The sequence below is a fragment of the Pollicipes pollicipes genome, unplaced genomic scaffold (genome assembly GCF_011947565.3).
Source record: "Pollicipes pollicipes isolate AB1234 unplaced genomic scaffold, Ppol_2.1 Scaffold_4339;HRSCAF=5111_pilon_pilon_pilon, whole genome shotgun sequence".
Classification (NCBI taxonomy): Eukaryota; Metazoa; Arthropoda; class Thecostraca; order Pollicipedomorpha; family Pollicipedidae; genus Pollicipes; species Pollicipes pollicipes.
The window spans coordinates 18527-36775 of record NW_023596473.1 but is presented as its reverse complement, the minus strand read 5'-3'; the positions used below and the strand labels follow the sequence as shown (position 1 = coordinate 36775).

At 49.8% G+C, this 18249-nt stretch overlaps 1 protein-coding gene across 3 annotated transcripts; it reads left to right on the top strand.

Moving 5' to 3' along the window:
• Nucleotides 1–683: 683 nt before the first annotated feature.
• On the top strand, nt 684–17717 carry LOC119097760 (beta-1,3-galactosyltransferase 1). Of its 3 annotated transcripts, none has more exons than XM_037220733.1 (4): nt 684–753; nt 12943–13098; nt 13953–14110; nt 16885–17717. In XM_037220733.1, exons 2-4 carry the CDS (start codon nt 12954–12956, stop codon nt 17632–17634), a joined length of 1053 nt encoding a protein of 350 aa, XP_037076628.1. In that variant the 5' UTR covers nt 684–753; nt 12943–12953; the 3' UTR covers nt 17635–17717. The 3 variants fall into 3 exon arrangements, with proteins under 3 accessions (XP_037076628.1, XP_037076627.1, XP_037076629.1); XM_037220732.1 differs by lacking the exon at nt 684–753 and adding an exon at nt 10839–10933; XM_037220734.1 differs by lacking the exon at nt 684–753 and adding an exon at nt 10986–12241.
• Nucleotides 17718–18249: the final 532 nt, after the last annotated feature.

Sequence of the window (18249 nt, the reverse complement as noted above, 5' to 3'; positions counted from 1 at the left end):
AGCAGTGCATGCGCCGGGCGGCTGGCGGAGCGCACCGACAAAGTCGGCCCACCTGAATTGCCGGCCATTTGTCGATCGATACTCCGTGACACAGCTGTGAATGCTGACATAGCTTGGTGGGACGTCACGGTGAGTAGACAAGTGTCTGTCGATGTAAGGTCGCACCGACCCGATCCAGGCTGCAGGTGAACTATTCCGAGGAGTGGAGGTGGGGCGGGGGGGGGGAGGGGGAGGGGGATGGGGAGATGTGTAAGGCGTGGTGCGGCGACCAATGTTGAGCTACTAATGCTCCGTATGTTTTAAAACTTATCAGGCTGCTTCCAAATGCGTTTCTTAGCTGTCATTGGAGTGATACGAATCTTACATTGCAGCGAAGGGTTAGGAGATTTCCATCGATACGCTGATTTGCGTCACCTCGAATGCGCGCAGTTCTACTGATGGATGATGTGGTTGGCATACGCTTTCCTTCCGCATTATTGACGCGTTTTTCGATCCCGCCTTACTTCTCTTTTCCTAATGAGCAGCATGTTCGTAACATGGTGGAACAGTCCTCTTCCTACTTTTTTTCTGTTTAGGATTCGTACGGCCGATGCAAGTACGTGATCCCACGCTGCAAAAAGCTGACTTCATTTGTTCGGTTCGTCTGTTTTCAGGGTTGCTTGTGTGTCGCTTGCAAGCAATCCCCGGCTACTTCTGCAGGCGTCGGTCAAAACTAGATCACCACCACGTTTTAATGTTGGAGACATTTGTCTGGTAAGTGGTGCGTATTTACCAGAACAATAACTGACGATTTGAAAATATTTCGCTAAGCCCGCAGCGCTCATTCGCCACTAACGTTGGCAGCCTATTATCTCAATGAGTGCCGACTCCATGCAACCCTGCTCCGATCTTCGGTGGCCCTGTTCAGGCTTCACTCCGACTCCACCGTGACTCTGTCAGGACTCAGTCCGACCAGCCATGAATCTGGCAGAACTTGGCGCTGGCGCTTCGATGCTTCTGCTTAAACTGTGCGGTCGGTGCTTCTGCTCAAACTCTGCTGCTGCGTTCATCAATAACTTTTTCCACGGTGAGTAAATTGTAAAATAAAAAAAAAACGTTAGCGGTAAATGCCTTTACTTGACGACGGGCACTTGAAACCCGATCAGAGCATACAAGCTGCCATAAAACATGTTTTGCACGATTTATTGCTATTGCAGTTTGTGTATGATGTGGCAATTCTGTCCAGTATGTCCTTTCAAAGCTCCATGAAACAGACGTGATTTGTAATAGACGTTTGCATTTCATCTTAAAAAGTGTATGGTCACAAAACAGCTAATTTCAAACAAAACGACAGCAATGGCGCAAATGCATGCGCAGGTCACTCAACTACGTAAGCACACGCTGACCCACATACGCCTGCAATCACCCCCTAGACATGCAGACGTATTCATGCACAAGCCACGCGAGGCAGAATATATGTATATATATATATATATATATATATATATATATATATATACACATATATATACATATATATATATATGTGTATATATATATATATACATATATATGCACATTTACATTTGTGAACTTAGGAAGCAGCTTATTTTGTCTAAATATTTTGTGTCAAAGATCTTAGCGGACTCAGTATTGATGATTTTTGTTTCCCTAATAAATCTGATGACAGCCTTCGCTCCTTCTCGATGTTTGTTTAAAATTGCACCAAAGCTCTTGACACAAAGATGTAGAGTGTCATATTGCGGGGTCTGGTGTGAGTCATATTCTCAGCGTTTCATCCTTCACTGGACATTTTCTAGTGACGATTTTAGACAAGGTCGATGTAGTTGCGTACTTACGTAAGTTGTTCAGTGCATTTGCGAGGAACATTATTCACGTAGATAAGGCAGAAGTAATAGCCTTATCCTCAAAGAAAAACACACACGTACGCCTGCCATCACCCAAAAATGCATGTCTTACCTACCTTTACCTAAAGAAATTTCTTATCTATGTAAATATTTATTACCAAGGCTCTAGAAATGACAATGCAATCTAACCATGTTTCAAGGTGAGTGTCTGGTTCTTCCTGGTGCCTTCGACTTTACGCTGCACCTTGGTTATTACTGGATCCCCATATTTCCAGGCTGGCTCTGAGTTCTTGCGGGGTCTCTGACCATCTTATTGGCTAAACACTTATGCTTAATGGATCTAACGGCACAATGCAAGCTTGCTCTTGGTTCTTCCTGGATCCTTCTGTGTACTTCAGGCGGTGTCTTGAATTCTTGTTTTATCTGTTGAATCGCATCAACAACAGTGTGATCAGCGAGTAGACAGCAATACGCCCAGAGGGTTGGCGGGCAGGCTGGTCGGAAGCTCTGTCGATGGTCGCTCTTGCTGGCGCCGATACCGAGAGGACACCACTCCGGGATCGAAGAGCAGCTCTGCAGGCCGTCGGCGGTGGGCAGTGACAGGAGCGGGGCCGCGTCTCAGGGCTAGGATTTCTCGCCGCGACGGGTGAGCCGGACGGTTACGTCGTCCGACGCCGTGACCAGCGCCAGGAACGTGAAGCCGGGCGGACAACCGTCTGTGACGTACGGACACCCGTAGCTCGGCCGTAGCCGCGGACAGGCGCGGCGGCTCCGGGATTGTAGCGCCGTTGACGGGTGGGACGACGCTCACCTGCGGGCGCAAGGCCAGGCAGGTCCGGAGCCAGCAGCATGTCAGCCCGTGTCATACGGGCCGTTACCCGCGCCCGTTGAACAGCTCCGTCGACTTATGATATTCAGTATATTGAAAATAATGTCATACTGCCAAGATAGCTTGAGTGGTATTCAGTCGTTTTTCATATTCTACCACATCCTATGGCATCCATCACCCAACCAAAGTGATGTTTGCCACCAGGCAGTTCACAGATCACTGACAGTAATAATTCCTATAGTAATCCCTTAAATAACAACCAAGAAACATTATCTCATTGTTAAACTCATATCCGAGCCAACAATTATAGGCATATGGTGGCAGATTCCAGATTCTTACGTCCGCTGCGGTTTTAAATCCCTAGCCTTACCTTAATTATTTTGACTAGCACGGTCATAAAACAGCATCACATCACTGCGCCGGATAGGTCGTCAAAACAAAATGAGCGTTCAAATTAAAAGAAAACGGCATGGAGAGTGACAGCTGGGTTCCATTGACCCTTGCCGGTGTCAACTCTGAGCTTATCTAAATTTTATGTTCTAAATCAGCCAGATATCTCTGGCGACACCGGTATTTCGCGCAATACCAACCAAGGCAACAAAAAACAGCAAATTTTTTGGCAACCGGGGTTTCTCGGGGTTTAAAGCTGTGACGACGCCGAATCCTATGACCAATCGCAACCTTAGATTGACGTCCGAATTCGCAGCAGGGGTTTAGAAACAATGACACTTTTTTGTAATGCTTAATATTCTGGAGCACACCTCTCTTGATGACTACCTCCCTTGACTACTGAGGCCTTGTTATAGAGCCTTGATTACTACCGTCTTATCTAATCGCGTGCTTGTAAAACTCGAGTTTTCTCGTGACCATGCAAACATGGATCTCATGTCTACATGCATCAGTTTTTTGTTATACTGGTATGGTGCAAACACACTAAATGCATATCGCAACACAGACACGAGCATTTGCGCCTCACATGTACTCGCCATTGAAAGGTAACAACGCTCATCTGCCAAACACTCGACGGCCCTGCGCTCTGCGCCCTAATGGTGGCCTTGAGGGTTAGACGCGCACTTGTTTGCTAATGAGGGGGTCCCATTCGCGGATACGTATTACTGTTAGAGCGACAAGTCCATGTCTCGGTGTGGGGCATGCGACGACTTTTGTGTTACTGAGCATTTGGCGAGTCAGGTGGGTTTGTGTTGGGTCTCCGTGTGTGCGTGGGCCGCCGTTTTGCAGCTGCATGGTCAGGCGTCTGGATACTGTCGATGCTATGTGACCAATATACGCACTATAAGATAGAAGGGCACAGTCTCCTATCCTGGATTGATGGTGATATATGACGTAGTTTTTTAGTGGAGCCGATTCACGCGAAGTTTTATTTTGCACGATCGAGGAGCATGCAGTTGGACTCCGGTAATCGAGGTTAAGTTAGATGATGTCATTGGCAATTTGGCTATTGTTGGCAAAAACTTGATTGGGGCGATGATAATGAACAATGCTTTGCGGGGATTTTTTGGTCAGCCTTATAGCCGGGGAACTTGTTAAAGAACAGATGGTTTGTATTCTGATGTTCTGTTTTTGGTTTCACTTCAGATACTTTCGTCCGTCCGATTTCATCCGTCCCTTTTATCCTGAATCTTGCTTCGTCCTGCGTCCTTGCGACACTCCGCTTGTCCGGGGCAGGCTGCACGCGTCAGCCACGATTGGGCCGAGAGCCCCGTGCGAGGGGGGACTCCGACCGGGTAACCGCGCATGCGCGGGTTAAAGCTCGGCGGTTGGCCCCCAAGCGCGCACACGTCTGTCCCATCGTTAACCATTTGCCTTCATTCCATAGCCCTGAAATGATCATGTCTGGTCGAAAGGGCTCTAATCCAAAAACCAAACCACTTCAGATACTTGGACATGGTCTGGTTGATGTGGTCTTCCACAGTACGTAGGTCGTAATCTTTGTTGGATAGGATTTGCTTAACTTGCCTAAGCTCCTGTTGTACAAGGAGCCATGATGAGCAATGTTCAAGGGCATGGTGCATGTGAGCCCGTAATACAATGGTTTTGTACCTGTCGGGACACATGCTCTCTCCGTTCATGCATTTGCCGGTGTCAGTAGGCATTCGGTGGACGCTGGTTGCAAGGGTGTCGTCTGAAGCGTTGGTGCATGCACATGCAGATGCATGAATGCGGCTAGCGAATGCTCAGAGCGTTCCGATGCGTTGTCCTGTTCCAAAGCGCCTTTGCCTGCGTATTGGATCTTGATGGGTTCTCCTTCAGCCTATTGTGTGTGAACCTTTTGTGGAGTGATTTAAGGCCTTTCTCCACAACTCTTACGAGTTAGGCTGGGTTCTGCGGACCTCCTGTTACAAATGCTTGGCAGTAGGGTTGTTAATTTGTATGAATGATTGGGGGGGGGTGGGGGCGAGCCAAGCGCCCGACGTCTAACCTTCCCAATTTGCTTTTTCAGCGAATGTATCCCACGTTGTTTTAACGTAAGGCAATTCACAATTCTAACTTTGGTATTGCTTATTAAATAGACTTTAACTTAACACACACGCTGGTGGCCAGTTGAATATCCTTCGCTGGGCTGGGCTGGGGGGGGGGTCATTTGACTCACTTCTGAGATCTAAGAAATGAAGAAAGCTAGAGACACAAAATTCATATGGTGTATTGGCATGTATGTGAAATGGCCTGTATGTATTGGCCGATATGCGGCAAACTTTAAAACTCCTAGGTCATAACCTTCATGTCAAATAAGGTCAAAAAGGTTCAAACTCCAGATCGGTGTCCAAAGTGCCCCAGAACGTAAGCACCTGTTCTAAGCAAAAGTGCACTGGTGCTCATTTAAGGTCAGTGATCTTGTTTGACCTTTCGCAGTTCATGGTGACCAAAATCATACAAGACTGCTTTAAATTCTGCATTTGAATAAGTGTCACAGATTACGCTGGGTAGTATGCTCCTAAAAACTGAATGTTGACGAGGTTCATTTTGGGTCAGTGACCTATTCTGACCCTTAGAAGTCAATGGAACATTTATAATGTGGTTTATGCAATTAATAAATTCAAAATGACCAGCAGAAGCTGCCACATACGACAAGCACTACAGTAATGAAACAGGTTGGTTTTTATCTTTGTTTGACCTTCATACCTGATTCTAGGCCAATGGAATTTGTTCATCCAATTGTTGTGTTGCTCAGGAAGCTATCTCAGATATGTATAGCTTTGTGTAACACTCCGTTGCTGCATCAGATTGAGCGTTTCCCTAGAAATTATTCTCACTGAATTCATGGCTTGACTTTAACCTGCCATAGGTCAGCAACCTTGAAAATTGCCCCTTAATGTTTTATATCAAGCGATCGACTACTCAGTCTTTTACAACTATGCAAAATTTGGCGCGGCGACGCTTTGATATTCGGAAACCATTCTAGAGGACCTTTAGAGCGGGTTAAATTGACCCCCAACCCGAGCACAGGGCCTCGGATAACATGTTAATTGGGAAGGGGGTGGACAAATGCCCCCGCAGTGACCGAAATTGCCCCCCCCCCCTCTCCCAGTGAACTAATTTAGCCTTCCCCGTGGGATGTCAAATAAAGATAAGTAAAAAACGGTAATGCACTGCCTGAGTAGAAAAATCAGCAATGGTGGGGCATGCCTGAAGCTCAGAATTACAAACGACAACATTTTTATCTTTCTTTATAGTTTTTTCACGGCTTTTTTTTTCCTAACATGGTGGCTTCTTGGCAGCCGGCGGCTTTTTTACTACGGCACTTCAACGACGTAGCATATACGAAATCGTTGCTTGGCAGAGGCGGCAAACCCCCGGTTGGTAGAAGCAGGGCAATATAACACTAGGGAAGAAGCAATGCCCTAAACAGGGTAGAAGCAAGGCCCTAAAAACGTTAATTCAGTTGCCTGTGGCGGATCCGTTGTCGGCTGGTGTTATCGTTCTGTTCTCTCGTTCTCTCTCGTTCTGTTCTGCTCTCGTTCTGTTCTACGATGGACATACGACGGTTCTTTGCGAAAAAGGTAGGTATTTGATCCTCTTTCATCCCCAGCTCGATGCGCACTGTGCAGTTGCTACTTTTGGGTCCACGGGGTCACAGGGCAGGGCAAGAAAACGGGAAAGGCCTGCCACATTCTGTAGGTCTGAATGGCGTGGCTCACTATAACTAGTGGATTTCGTGGGATACTAGAGGCAAGAGATGGAAGCTAACTGAAATTTTGCATGCGATTTGCAAAATATCGAAATAATCAGAAATCCATAGGTGTGGAAAGGTGTCAAGGGAAGAGTGAGGAGTATGTGAGCCTTGACGGAATGGGGAGGTGTATTGGTACAAAACTCAACAAAACTCGTAATCATGTTTAGTGACTCGTGTGGTGATAACCCTGGTGTAAATGACCCGCGGCGAGATATTTATGCCCTGAAAACCTGACGCTTATGTAGAATGTGTACGAGGGTTGTCGTGCTTTTTTATCACGATGTTTGTTTAAACAGGACGCGGCACACGGTTGGACCTCAAACTCCTTACAAAGGAGGAAACCACTTGCTTGGTATTTGCATTGCTGCCAGTGCCATGATATCTCCGAAAATAATATCCCGGTTTTCATCAACAGAAAACAAAAGTTGGCAACTTGATACATGCAGTCAGAAAACGCCTGTCTTAGTATCCTTGCGTCCTTTGGTAAGAGTTCTCTCTTGTTCGATGGTCAGTCCTAATCCTTGCAACTTCCCTGCTCCTAGATTCCGCCTGGTATACTCAACCCGCCTCTTCTGGAGCGCTTGTTGCCGCTTCGACGATCTACCCTACTGCTTCGGAGACGCACCCTGTCACTGCAGCGGAACCAAACCAGCGCAGCGCGACAGCTGACGAGTGGTACAATGAAGCCAAACTGAATGCTCAGTGGCTGTTGAACGCCTTCGACTGCCCTCTAAAAAAAACGGCAGATGAGGGCAGGAAGCGAGCTGCTACGGTGTGCACCATCTGCGCAAATCACGACGTGGAGCCAAGGCTTCGGTAAACGTGCGGGTTTACGTGGCCAGCGGCGTCAGAGCGGACAGCAAGGAGAAACTGATGAGCTTGGTAGATCATGTGCACGGAAAATGGCATGCTGCTGCTGTGGATGCGAAAAACCTGGAGCAGCAGTGGAATAGCGGAAGCTCGAAACACCCATGGATGCCCATCCTCAAGAGGACTGCCGCTAGTGTCACCAAGACGCTTCTGGAGTTCGCCGTTGCTGTTTACAACGATAGCCTGCACGAGACTCTGGCCGATTGGTCGTGGCCAGCCCGCTCGCTCGCGGCGCTGCACGAGCAGCGAGTCTGGACAGCTGTAAGAGAGGGTGGTTGGGAAGTGGACCTGTAGCCAATAGAGCCGCCTCCTGCAGCTCTTCACAACAGAGATCCGGATGCGTACAGGGAGATGCCCAGCGTCGTCGCCAACCTAGAGCGGAGCAAGATTGGCGCCAAGATTGCCGCTGGAGTTGTGTGCAGCTTACAAACCGACGGAAGTATGGACCGTCAGCAGCAAGACAACAAATTCGTCACCGCCAGAGCAATCGATGCTGACGCTGAGCTGCAGACCAACATTATAAGCGTGGTGGAACCGGAAGGAGATGGCGCAAAATGTCTACTAGATGCGGTCAAAACTGTTGTTGAGGGGCTGGATCTGCCTCTCGACAAATTGGTTGGCTTCACCACGGACGGAAAGAGCGCCAACACGGGTCGTAGCGGTGGTCTCTGGAAAAGGCTCAATGACCTGCTGGGACGTGACCTGATCACCATCTGGTGCGTGTGCCACAGGAGTGACCTAGCTCTCTCGAGAGTGTGGAGAACATCCCTTAAGGTGCGCCTGGCACAGGGCGGAACGAAACATGGCGTGTAATGGTCATGAAAGCTCATAGGCGCGCCAACCCCTGGCGGAAGGTTAGGACACGGCTCGAGGGCCGAAACGATGCCATGTGGTCTATAAATATGTCGCAAAGTCTATAAGGATACCCTGAGAGTGAAAGAGCACCCCGAAACCCTGGGCTGGACATCTCCCCTACCCATCCCCTCCCCTCCCCTCCCTCAGGACCCAATTGACTCCCTTATTGTCTGAGCTGGGGGACGAGCGCCCAAGATGGGTGACATACATACATTTTTGCAACGTCGGGTTAGGTCAGATATGTCTAACGTAGCCTTTAGATCAAACATGTATGTATGGTCAAGTGTGGGCACCAACAGTTGCAAAGCTGTGATATGGAAAGGTGATGAGGAACCCCAGTGCCTGCATGAGCGCTTTTCATCTACACATGCTGAAGTACGTCATTTCGGACGAGATTCGACACTTCAGCTCACCTAAAGATTAACTAGCCAGGGTGTATTAATGAAACTGATGTGAAATGAAGGCCTGGGCTGGTACACGGTGTTGGCTGCTGCATATCCATGCAACGAGTGTTAACGTACTTGGAAGCAAAGTTGCCCGATTTTAGCCGCATTTTTCGAGGAAGTTGCCAATGATGCACTTGATACGCGACCCCCTAGTTTTCCTATGTTTCCGACTTTGGTACCAAATGTTTCAGAATGCATGAGATGACAGGAAACGTCACCTCACCGATGAATTTCTACGCTTTGTGCAAAGTGGGTGCACCCCCAGTCACCATTCATGGCTCATCTAAAAGCCAACATGCATTCCGACACAGGACATGGTACCCTGATAACGGATACGTACGAACAGTTCCGAAAGCGACCATGCCACAATTTTTTAAAAAGCTGCCATTTACTTGTTTTAAGCTGCCAGTTTCTTGTTTTAGACTATTGTTTCAATGCTGTGTCCGCATCTGACACGCGGCAGTTACTTTTTTCTTGCGTATTCTTGTCCAGACATTTTAATTTTTCTCCAGACTGTATACAAATATTGTTCAAGGCTGTATACAAAAATGTCGCTAGTGTGTGATGTTAAATGACGTGCTGGCCCCTGCCTGGCATCGCTTGATACGCTTTAATGAACCGTCTGTAGGAAAACAGTTTATCAATGAATAATGTGTGCGGCCTTAATGTTGTGCCATGAAGGAGGACGCGTCGTAGCCAGGTCCATGTTTTTGGTGTTAACTTTTTAAACTTGCATAGCTCATATACCTTGCACATCTCGGGGCGACTGTGAATTTCCACCACTTGAATCGAACTTTTCTCATGACGGGCAAAATGCGTCACAGATGCTTGACTCAATGAAACCCTGCGGATAGCAATGGAGGTGAGCCTACGCGTCACATGGGCAAGGGCTTCTCGCGGGCAGCGATGGCGTATTGTGAGCCGGTGAAAAATTCGGGCGGGTAGAAGGGTGATGTCGGCATAATTCAGTGGCGGTGGAGGGTGGGGGCTACGTGGTGATGCCCCGGTGAGACTTACACCAGGTGGCTACTGTTTGCAAGGGATAAATTTCGAGGTACGTGTGGTGTATGGCTGTACGGTTTAGCTCATGATTAAAGGGTTCTGGTCGTTGCACATAATCTGTACTGTGCAATCTGTACAAAACTGTGCGCGACGACCACCCTGCCAAGTGACAAGCATGCATGAGACGGCGTGAATGCATGAATGCTTCTTGCTGAATCCCAGTAAAGTGACGTTTGCTGCCCATGGTAGGACCAAGAACAATGAAATGCATAAATAGTCCAAATAAATATGTCTATTGCCGGGAGACTTATAACTTCCAAAGAGCTTTTCTCTTGTTAGGTCGACTATTAGTGAGTACAGCCACCATTTCTAGAGAGGTATTCATAACACCATGCATAATACAACGTCTGCGAGCCATAAGTTCAAAGCCATGTCGGAACTTAATATGAATTACGGAGTCAGTCACGGCGCTCGTTGCTCTCACGCAAGTCGGGCTTTGGGAATCTCCTTGTTGCGGTTTGGTATCGGTGAGGAATCCGGCAGGTGAGCATGACAACATTGCGTAAGAAATGAGGAATCTGTGTTTCGAGTCGCGCAGACGGCGAAATTCAAGCTGAATGAAACAATTATGTGCAAAACTGTGCCTAACATGGCCAGCAAAATGACAAACGAGGATTGATTGACCAGTTACGTCATCATCAGCTAGCTCGTATTCGCACAGCGTAAGCTTTGAGAAGCTGGGCACAAGCATCATTGATCGAGGCCGTGAACGCTTGGGACAGTTGAGCAAGCGCGCGCGACCTTGGGGGATAGTGTGCTGGGACTCCGAGGCCCTGTAGGGCCCGGAGAAGGGCGCGGATAGGCCGCGGGCGCCTCATGGCGGGTGGTGCTGGTTTGTATTATTTCGTGGACCTTGTCATTTGGGTTGTGCCTTATGTTTTGGGTGTAGTATCACGAATACTGAGGGTAAGGGAAATGCCTGCCACACAAGGCCTGCCTCCGTTGGGCGTTATTCGATGGTTGTTAATGCTGTTGAAATGATAGCATGTTTTGATATATGGTGATGTTCTTCTTTTGCTATTCATGAAAAGGAAATCAGAGGGCGATACTGCATCAAGCTTATATATTTTCCTTGACAAGGGGCTTTGCATGGAGCAAAGGCACCTTCACAAAGTGCTTGGGATGGTCACACCCACCAGACTTGCACACAGTCCTGGAGGGGAGCAAGTGTGAGAGCAATGAAAACCTTGTGTGAAAATACAGCCCAAACATCACTCACACCTGGGATCAATTTTCTTCTACCTACAAGGCCATGTAACCAGGGCTTCCATGATTTGACCATTTGGCTTGAGAGGATATGTTTGTTATGATATGTCATATGATATGATATATGATATGATGAGAGGATGCAATAAGGGGGATTCTCTAATTCAGTTGTGGTGGTAGACGCCTTTGCCTAATCTGACGCTGTGGTGACAGGCTGTTAGACTGAAGGTCTGGGGTTTTAGTCTGAATCACAAGAAGCCATGTGTTCAGGTCAAGGTCTGCATGTTTGGATTTCACAGGAGCTGGATTGTATGCAGTCTCTCAAGCAACATGTTAGATTCAAGTTTACCAAGTTGTATGGAATGCAAATGTTAAGTATCATGTTACTGGGGCTTTTACTAGTGTGAGAAATATACATTTAACCATTTGGTAGATTTTATTATATATTCCATATGTTATATAAATTGCATTATTTTAAACCTTTTGTAATGTTTCATTCAACTGTTCTAGGTTGATCAGTCAGGATGTTGCAATCCCATTTCTGTGGATGTTTTGGTGCCTATAAAGCAGTTCCCTAAGTGTGCAGGACTTGGAGTGGGGGAGTTTGCCTTGGACAGTGTGAAGGCATGCCCAAATTTAGGCACCTACACATAGTCACACTGTGTGCTGGGGGAGGGTTGAGACTGGTGAACATTCATCATAAGATAATCAAGTAAGCAGCTGTTGCTGCTGAAGGAACAAATGCAGACCTATGATTGGTCCTACAAGGGCTTAATAGCAATTAGTATATAGGTCTTATGCCATTAGGTTGTTTTTAACTACAATGGCTATGTATTCTTTCAAAGCAACAAATAGCCATTATAATGGCCATATATTTTCATAGGTGATGTCCACTTAGTGATTGCTAACAGGTGCATAGCTTGAACTTTCTGAGGTGAGAGAAGGGCAGAGCTAAGTGAAGGCATGCCAATTTTGACTCTCTGAGTAACCATCTATCGTGATTAAAGAAAAATACTGGCCCAGGGGGCACCAAGACCCCTGACACCTTAGAGAGGATAGTTTACTTAAGCATGGGCATGAAAGGATATGATAAACTCTTGTCAATGTCACATTGACAAGGCGAGCAAAAATCAGGCCTGAGTAATCCATATTTCAGTAAACCTTTTTGAAATATCTTAAGTCCCAGCTGTTGAAGGGTGTAATGAGTGCACATGCAACAGATAAGTTAGTGCATTTGTGTGATTTATGTCTCCACATTATGTTATTTTGTATGGGCAATAATCTCAACACCTGCCATAGCCCATGGTGAAACCACCACCACTGCCTAAATTTCACCATCTCCACTGTAATGCAACAATGTACATCACATCATGGGAATATATGGAATATCATTCCCAAACAAGAGGAAGGGAAATTAGGTACATGAGGGAGTCAGCCTCATTCCTCTCTGGGATACGCTATAGTGCAGTTTTCATTGACTGACCACTTAGTAAGTGCCACTGTAAGTGGCACTGAGTAAGTGCCACTTTGATCCTGGTGACTTGCTGGGTAATTGTCTGCTGTTCTCCAGTGGGAGTTCCATAGCTCCTCTCCCCCTGTCCCTGACCTCTGACCTGAATCTGCGCTGTTCCCCAGAGTGGCGTGCGATGCGGAGGGTGCGGCCGGTCCGGGACCGGCCGGCCTCACCGGACGGGGTCACGTGCTCCATGCGTGCACTGTTTGCCATCTGTGCCGCCTTCATTGTGGTCTGTCTCATCGGCTACATCCCGATCATGCTCAAAGAGAAGCACGGTAAAGATTGTCAAACTCTCTCTCTCTCTCTCTCTCTCTCTCTCTCTCTCTCTCTCTCTCTCTCTCTCTCCTCTCTCTCTCTCTCTCTCTCTCTCTCTCTCTCTCTCTCTCTCTCTCTCTCTCTCTCTCTCTCTCTCTCTCTCTCTCTCTCTCTCTCTCTCTCTCTCTCTCTCTCTCTCTCTCTCTCTCTCTCTCTCTCTCTCTCTCTCTCTCTCTCTCTCTCTCTCTCTCTCTCTCTCTCTCTCTCTTCTCTCTCTCGCTCTCGCTCTCGCTCTCGCTCTCGCTCTCGCTCTCGCTCTCGCTATCGCTCTCGCTCTCGCTCTCGCTCTCGCTCTCGCTCTCGCTCTCGCTCTCGCTCTCGCTCTCGCTCTCGCTCTCGCTCTCGCTCTCGCTCTCTCTCTCGCTCTCGCTCTCTCTCCCCGGATGCAATACAAGGGCAGCATTGACGTCATTTGAAGTTGGCTTATAAATATGAAGTTCATTGTTGGTGAGCAGGCTGCTCGCTTTTGTTAGCCAGCCTTGAGTAGAGGTATCTACGCCACTTGGCTTTTACCGATGCTAAGTATGGTTTTGGTTCCTTTAATAAGTTGAAATAAGTAAACTCTGTACCATATTGAACAAGCTAAGTTCTCTTCCAATACAAAGTTTGACTGTCGTGAGACATATGGGCGAGTGCAGCACAAAATGTTGATAGGTGGCTCGCTCCCAATACCACGAAAAGAAAACGTTGTTACTCGAAAACCAAGCCCATAAAGAGTGCTCAATTCCTTCGTCGCCACTGCTGGTGGCCGCCCCGGGTTGGCTGGAGCGTCGGTGGCCGGTGTGACCGTGACAGCCCCATGTCTGTTGGCCAGTACCGCGGTTTGACTGGGGCCCGGAGGTGAACCGCAACACCAGTCACTACATCCGTCCCGACGACAACACTACCCTGCTGCAGCCGGCGGGACACAGCGCCGGTGGCTGTCGGCCCTTCCTGCTGGTCGTCGTCTCGTCGGCCGTGAAAAACTTCCCGGTTAGTAGGTTGGCGCAGTCAGCCTGGCAACTGAAGGGTTCTGTTACTCTTTCGCTGGTATATGTATTGCCGGATTACGCAATGAAACTTGGGTGATGAGCCGGACATGTCGGGGAAGCCTGATTGCTGGCTTTGTGGAGGCGGTCTTTTAAGGGGATATTCTGCGTTTGAAGATATTGAGGTAAGCACCAGGTATGGTGAATTAAACTCACTTGTAACTTTGGTATGCTTTTAAGTGCAAAGGCTGCTCTAGAAATCAAAATTTCACTTTTGCGGATAAGCTCATCAATACGCCATCGGTTGATTGCGTTAGGGAACGTAGTTATGTCGTGAGAGTGGCTTCCGAACTGGTCCACGAAATTGCCACCGTAGCTGACGAGCGGACTCACCTGTAGTGCTTGAACATGCCGAGAGGTGCCGTGCGAATCAGTGCCTTGTTTGCAGAAACCAAAAGCTGTTAAGTGCGTGTGTTTTGACCCTTTCTCGTGGTTTTCCTGCAGGGTTATCGGTGACTTTATACTGTTAACTTGCATTCACATACTCGGTCATGGCGCTTTCTTAACGTATTCGATTCCTAGTTCCAGATTCCCAGATTCACCGATTTGATTCCCTTGTTCGATTCCGTCATAATTCGTGCCACTGCCAAGTTCCTGTATTATTTGGCATACAGCGTGATTCGCGTTCGAAACTTGTTAGAAACGAGGGCAAACAGGTGCTGCTAGGTTGCAATTTGCGGCTCTTGATTATCAGCTCGGTAAATGCTTTCCGCCGAACGTGTGGTTGCCCCTTCGTCAATCTCGTCACTGTTCAAAGCATGAGAGTGAACTCCTGGCACATGTGGCAGTCATGCATGGTGCACACCTGTATAGCCACCTCGGCTTACTTCCAGGTCACGCAGAGCATGCACGGGTCCGTGGAGCGCCTGAGGCTGTTTGGCGCTGCGCCTCGGGCTTCAGTACAGTTCAGCCACTCCCTAACGTAGAAGAGCACTCTGCGAACCGTCTTCGGTTCTCCGACATCTCGTCAGTCATCGAAGCGCATTCCCTGTAATATGCTCGCAGCCTTGAGGATTTCCATCGCCATGTTTATTAAGACTTCGGTCATTTGGTCTAGCAAGTCCTGGCCTTATAGGCTCAACGTCCCAATTCATTTTGTTTATGGTGGTCGGAGACTGGTCGCCACCAAAAAGGGTAGTCAGGGCATGTGCACGATGTCGCCATGGTGTAGCACATGGATATTGACGTCCTCTTTGCGACGTATGCTCCATCTTCACAGCTCCACTCTGTCATCCAGGGTTAGAAGAGGCAGTATCGAGGAACATCCCACGCACATTATTGTTGGGACACGCCAGCCTCTTTAACACTGAAAGTGATAATCCCCGTGTCAATGTTCCACATTGATATGGGATTTCGCACTGAAATAGCCATCTTGACGGGTTCTTGGTGGTGTTCACAATCCTGCCATTCTTGAGACCTCAGCTCAAATTTTCTGAGCTACACGCCGGCGAAAATTGGGACAGATATATCGGGAAAAGTGTGTTTTAAGGTCACCTTGGCATTCATGGCATCGTAATAACGTTATTCAAATCCTGTCATTCCATAAGCCAGGCGGTGATCAAGGCCAAGAAAACATAATTGTCGAGGCGTTCATATCTGACGTTCGTGAGCGTGATTTCCAAATATAACGGCCGTCAATTAGCTCAATGTCGTGCAAGGTGCGATGACGTAATAAAGCCGTAACGCGTTGAGGAGCATATTTACTAAGCAGAGAATTGCGCTGTCCAGGGCAGTCTTTTTCAGTTAAAATATCAATAGTTATAAGTAAGCCTATTGCATCATATCTGATGCTTGCTTCAGTATCTTCAAATTTGAACATTTCCCTTTAAATTTATTGGTGCCACCCTTGAAAAACACTCGGGTAAGCCAACCATCCGCACCAGCCCACAGAAGCGAAACCCCAGACCCCCCCCCCCCCCCCCCCAGTCCAGAACTACGCGTGAACTTCACCAGACAGCCTACGGCGGGCCGAACTTGGGCATCGCTCAAGAACATTTCAGCACCGCGTCACGTGGTTGATTAGCGGACAACCTCGCCATGCGACCCCATCAGTCACACCATGCGGCATCACCAAGCCATCCGCCTCCATACATCTCAAGCGAGTCCTTGTTAGTGTTCCTTCAGTGCTTGTGATAGCTATCAGCGCCCACAAACAAGGACTCGCTGGTCCACTGGACCACTGGCGCGCTTGCGACAACTACCGACGCGACTGCTGCCAAATTGCCGCCAAACCCTCCACTGCTCCTTACATTATGTTCCATATTCCACGCTTCTCAGCACCGGAAGCCTTCCTCGGCTCGGGCCTTTCCAGTGCTGTCTGAGGTCTTCCGGGCAGACAGCAATTTCGCCTAGATGCAGTGCTCTATGTCCCCGTATGGCATGGCGCCCGGGTTTTCTCCTCACCATTCTTGTGCAGCGACTGGCCATGGCAATGGACGAGAGCGGTGCGCTACTCCCTCCAGCTGGAGTTAGCGACCTGTTGTCAGTACCGGCCGCCTTGCCTCCGAACCTTTCCTATGCGCCGGTGTGCCTCGTGCTCTGGTATCCCCCACAGGCGGTGCAACTTGGCCGGCGCGCTGCCTTTGGCGCTGCGCACGCTCCAGACTGTGTCCCTGCCGCAGTGTGCTCGTGTCTGTGCTCCCCTTCATTCTGCCGGATGGGTGTGGGGCCGTCGACCATGCTCCCCGGCGTCCGGCTTAGCGGCGCCGCTGCCGGCAGGCCCGGAACGCCATCCGGCAGACGTGGGGAGCGCCGGCCAATCTGCCCGCCGATGTCGTCATCCGCTTCCTGGTCGGCACGACGGCCAACGGCTCGCTGGTGGAGAACCTGATTGCCGAGAGCGAGGTGCACGACGATCTTGTGCAGCAGGACTTTGTCGACGTCTACAGTAACCTCACGCTCAAGACTGTCATGATGCTCAAGTGGGTCACCTCCAGCTGTCAGCCGAACTATATCCTGAAGGCAGACGAAGACATGTACGTCAACATCCCCCGGTTGCACGCGTACCTAAAGGCCGAGGGACGACCCGACCTCATCACCGGCGCGCTCATCTGTAACGCCGAGCCGAGGCTGGACAAGTATTCGAAGTACTTCTCGCCGCGGTACATGTTCGCCGCCCGCCGCTTCCCGGCGTACGTGTCGGGTACAGCGTACGTGCTGGGCAGCGATGTAGCGGCGCGACTGTACCGCACCGCGCTCACCACGCCCCTCTACCACCTGGAAGACGTGTTTCTCACCGGCATCTGCGCCAGCAAGCTGGGCGTGCGGCCCACCGACCACGTGGGCTTCACCTTCTGGCGGCGCGCGATGGAGCCGTGCGAGTTCAACGCCGTAATGATGGCGCACGAGCTGACGCCGGACGAGCTGCGTGCCATGTGGCGGCGGCTGCAGGAGCCCGGTCTGGAGGCCGCATGCGCAGCCGCCTCCCCACCGTACAAGCCGAGGAAGCTGGTCAAATGCCGCCGGTGACCGGCGCCGGCCTCAGCGCCACCGTGCGCGACCGGCCCGGCTGACTGCCGCCTTCTCCTCGGTCCACGTCACGCCACGCGACGAGCGCGCCCCGCCGCGGCCAACGGGCCGCCAGCAGGGCTCGCTCCGACCGGCCGTCGGGCGCCGGCGGCGATGCCTCGCGCCTATGACAGTTGTGCCACCGGTGCGGGACGCCCGGCACCCTCCCTGCCAGCCGCGGTGCCCGTGCGAGCTGTGATATCGAGTGGTGTTTTTCGGCCACGCTGCCCGCGTGGCCGAGCCCGGCGATCGGCAGATAGCACGCGCCGACAATTAGCTAGTGCGCTTGTAGATAGCAGGAGGTAGCGCGGTGCTGTGCCAGGGCTCGCTGTCGCTGTAGCCAACGGAACAGGGTTAGTACCATGCGTCGCTTTGTCTTCACACGGGTAGGAGGCGACGCCTGGTCCGGCGCACAACAGGGCCTGCATGCCTGTCTGTGCGAAGCTCGTGAGCGATCTGCGGCGCACGGCGCCACGCGTGACCGTGCGTCGCGGTTCAGCTCGTCTGCTAATCTCGCCTGTGCTGTCTGTTGCGCGTGGCGGCAGCGGTGCGGCGCCTAACCAGTCGTTTGGCCTT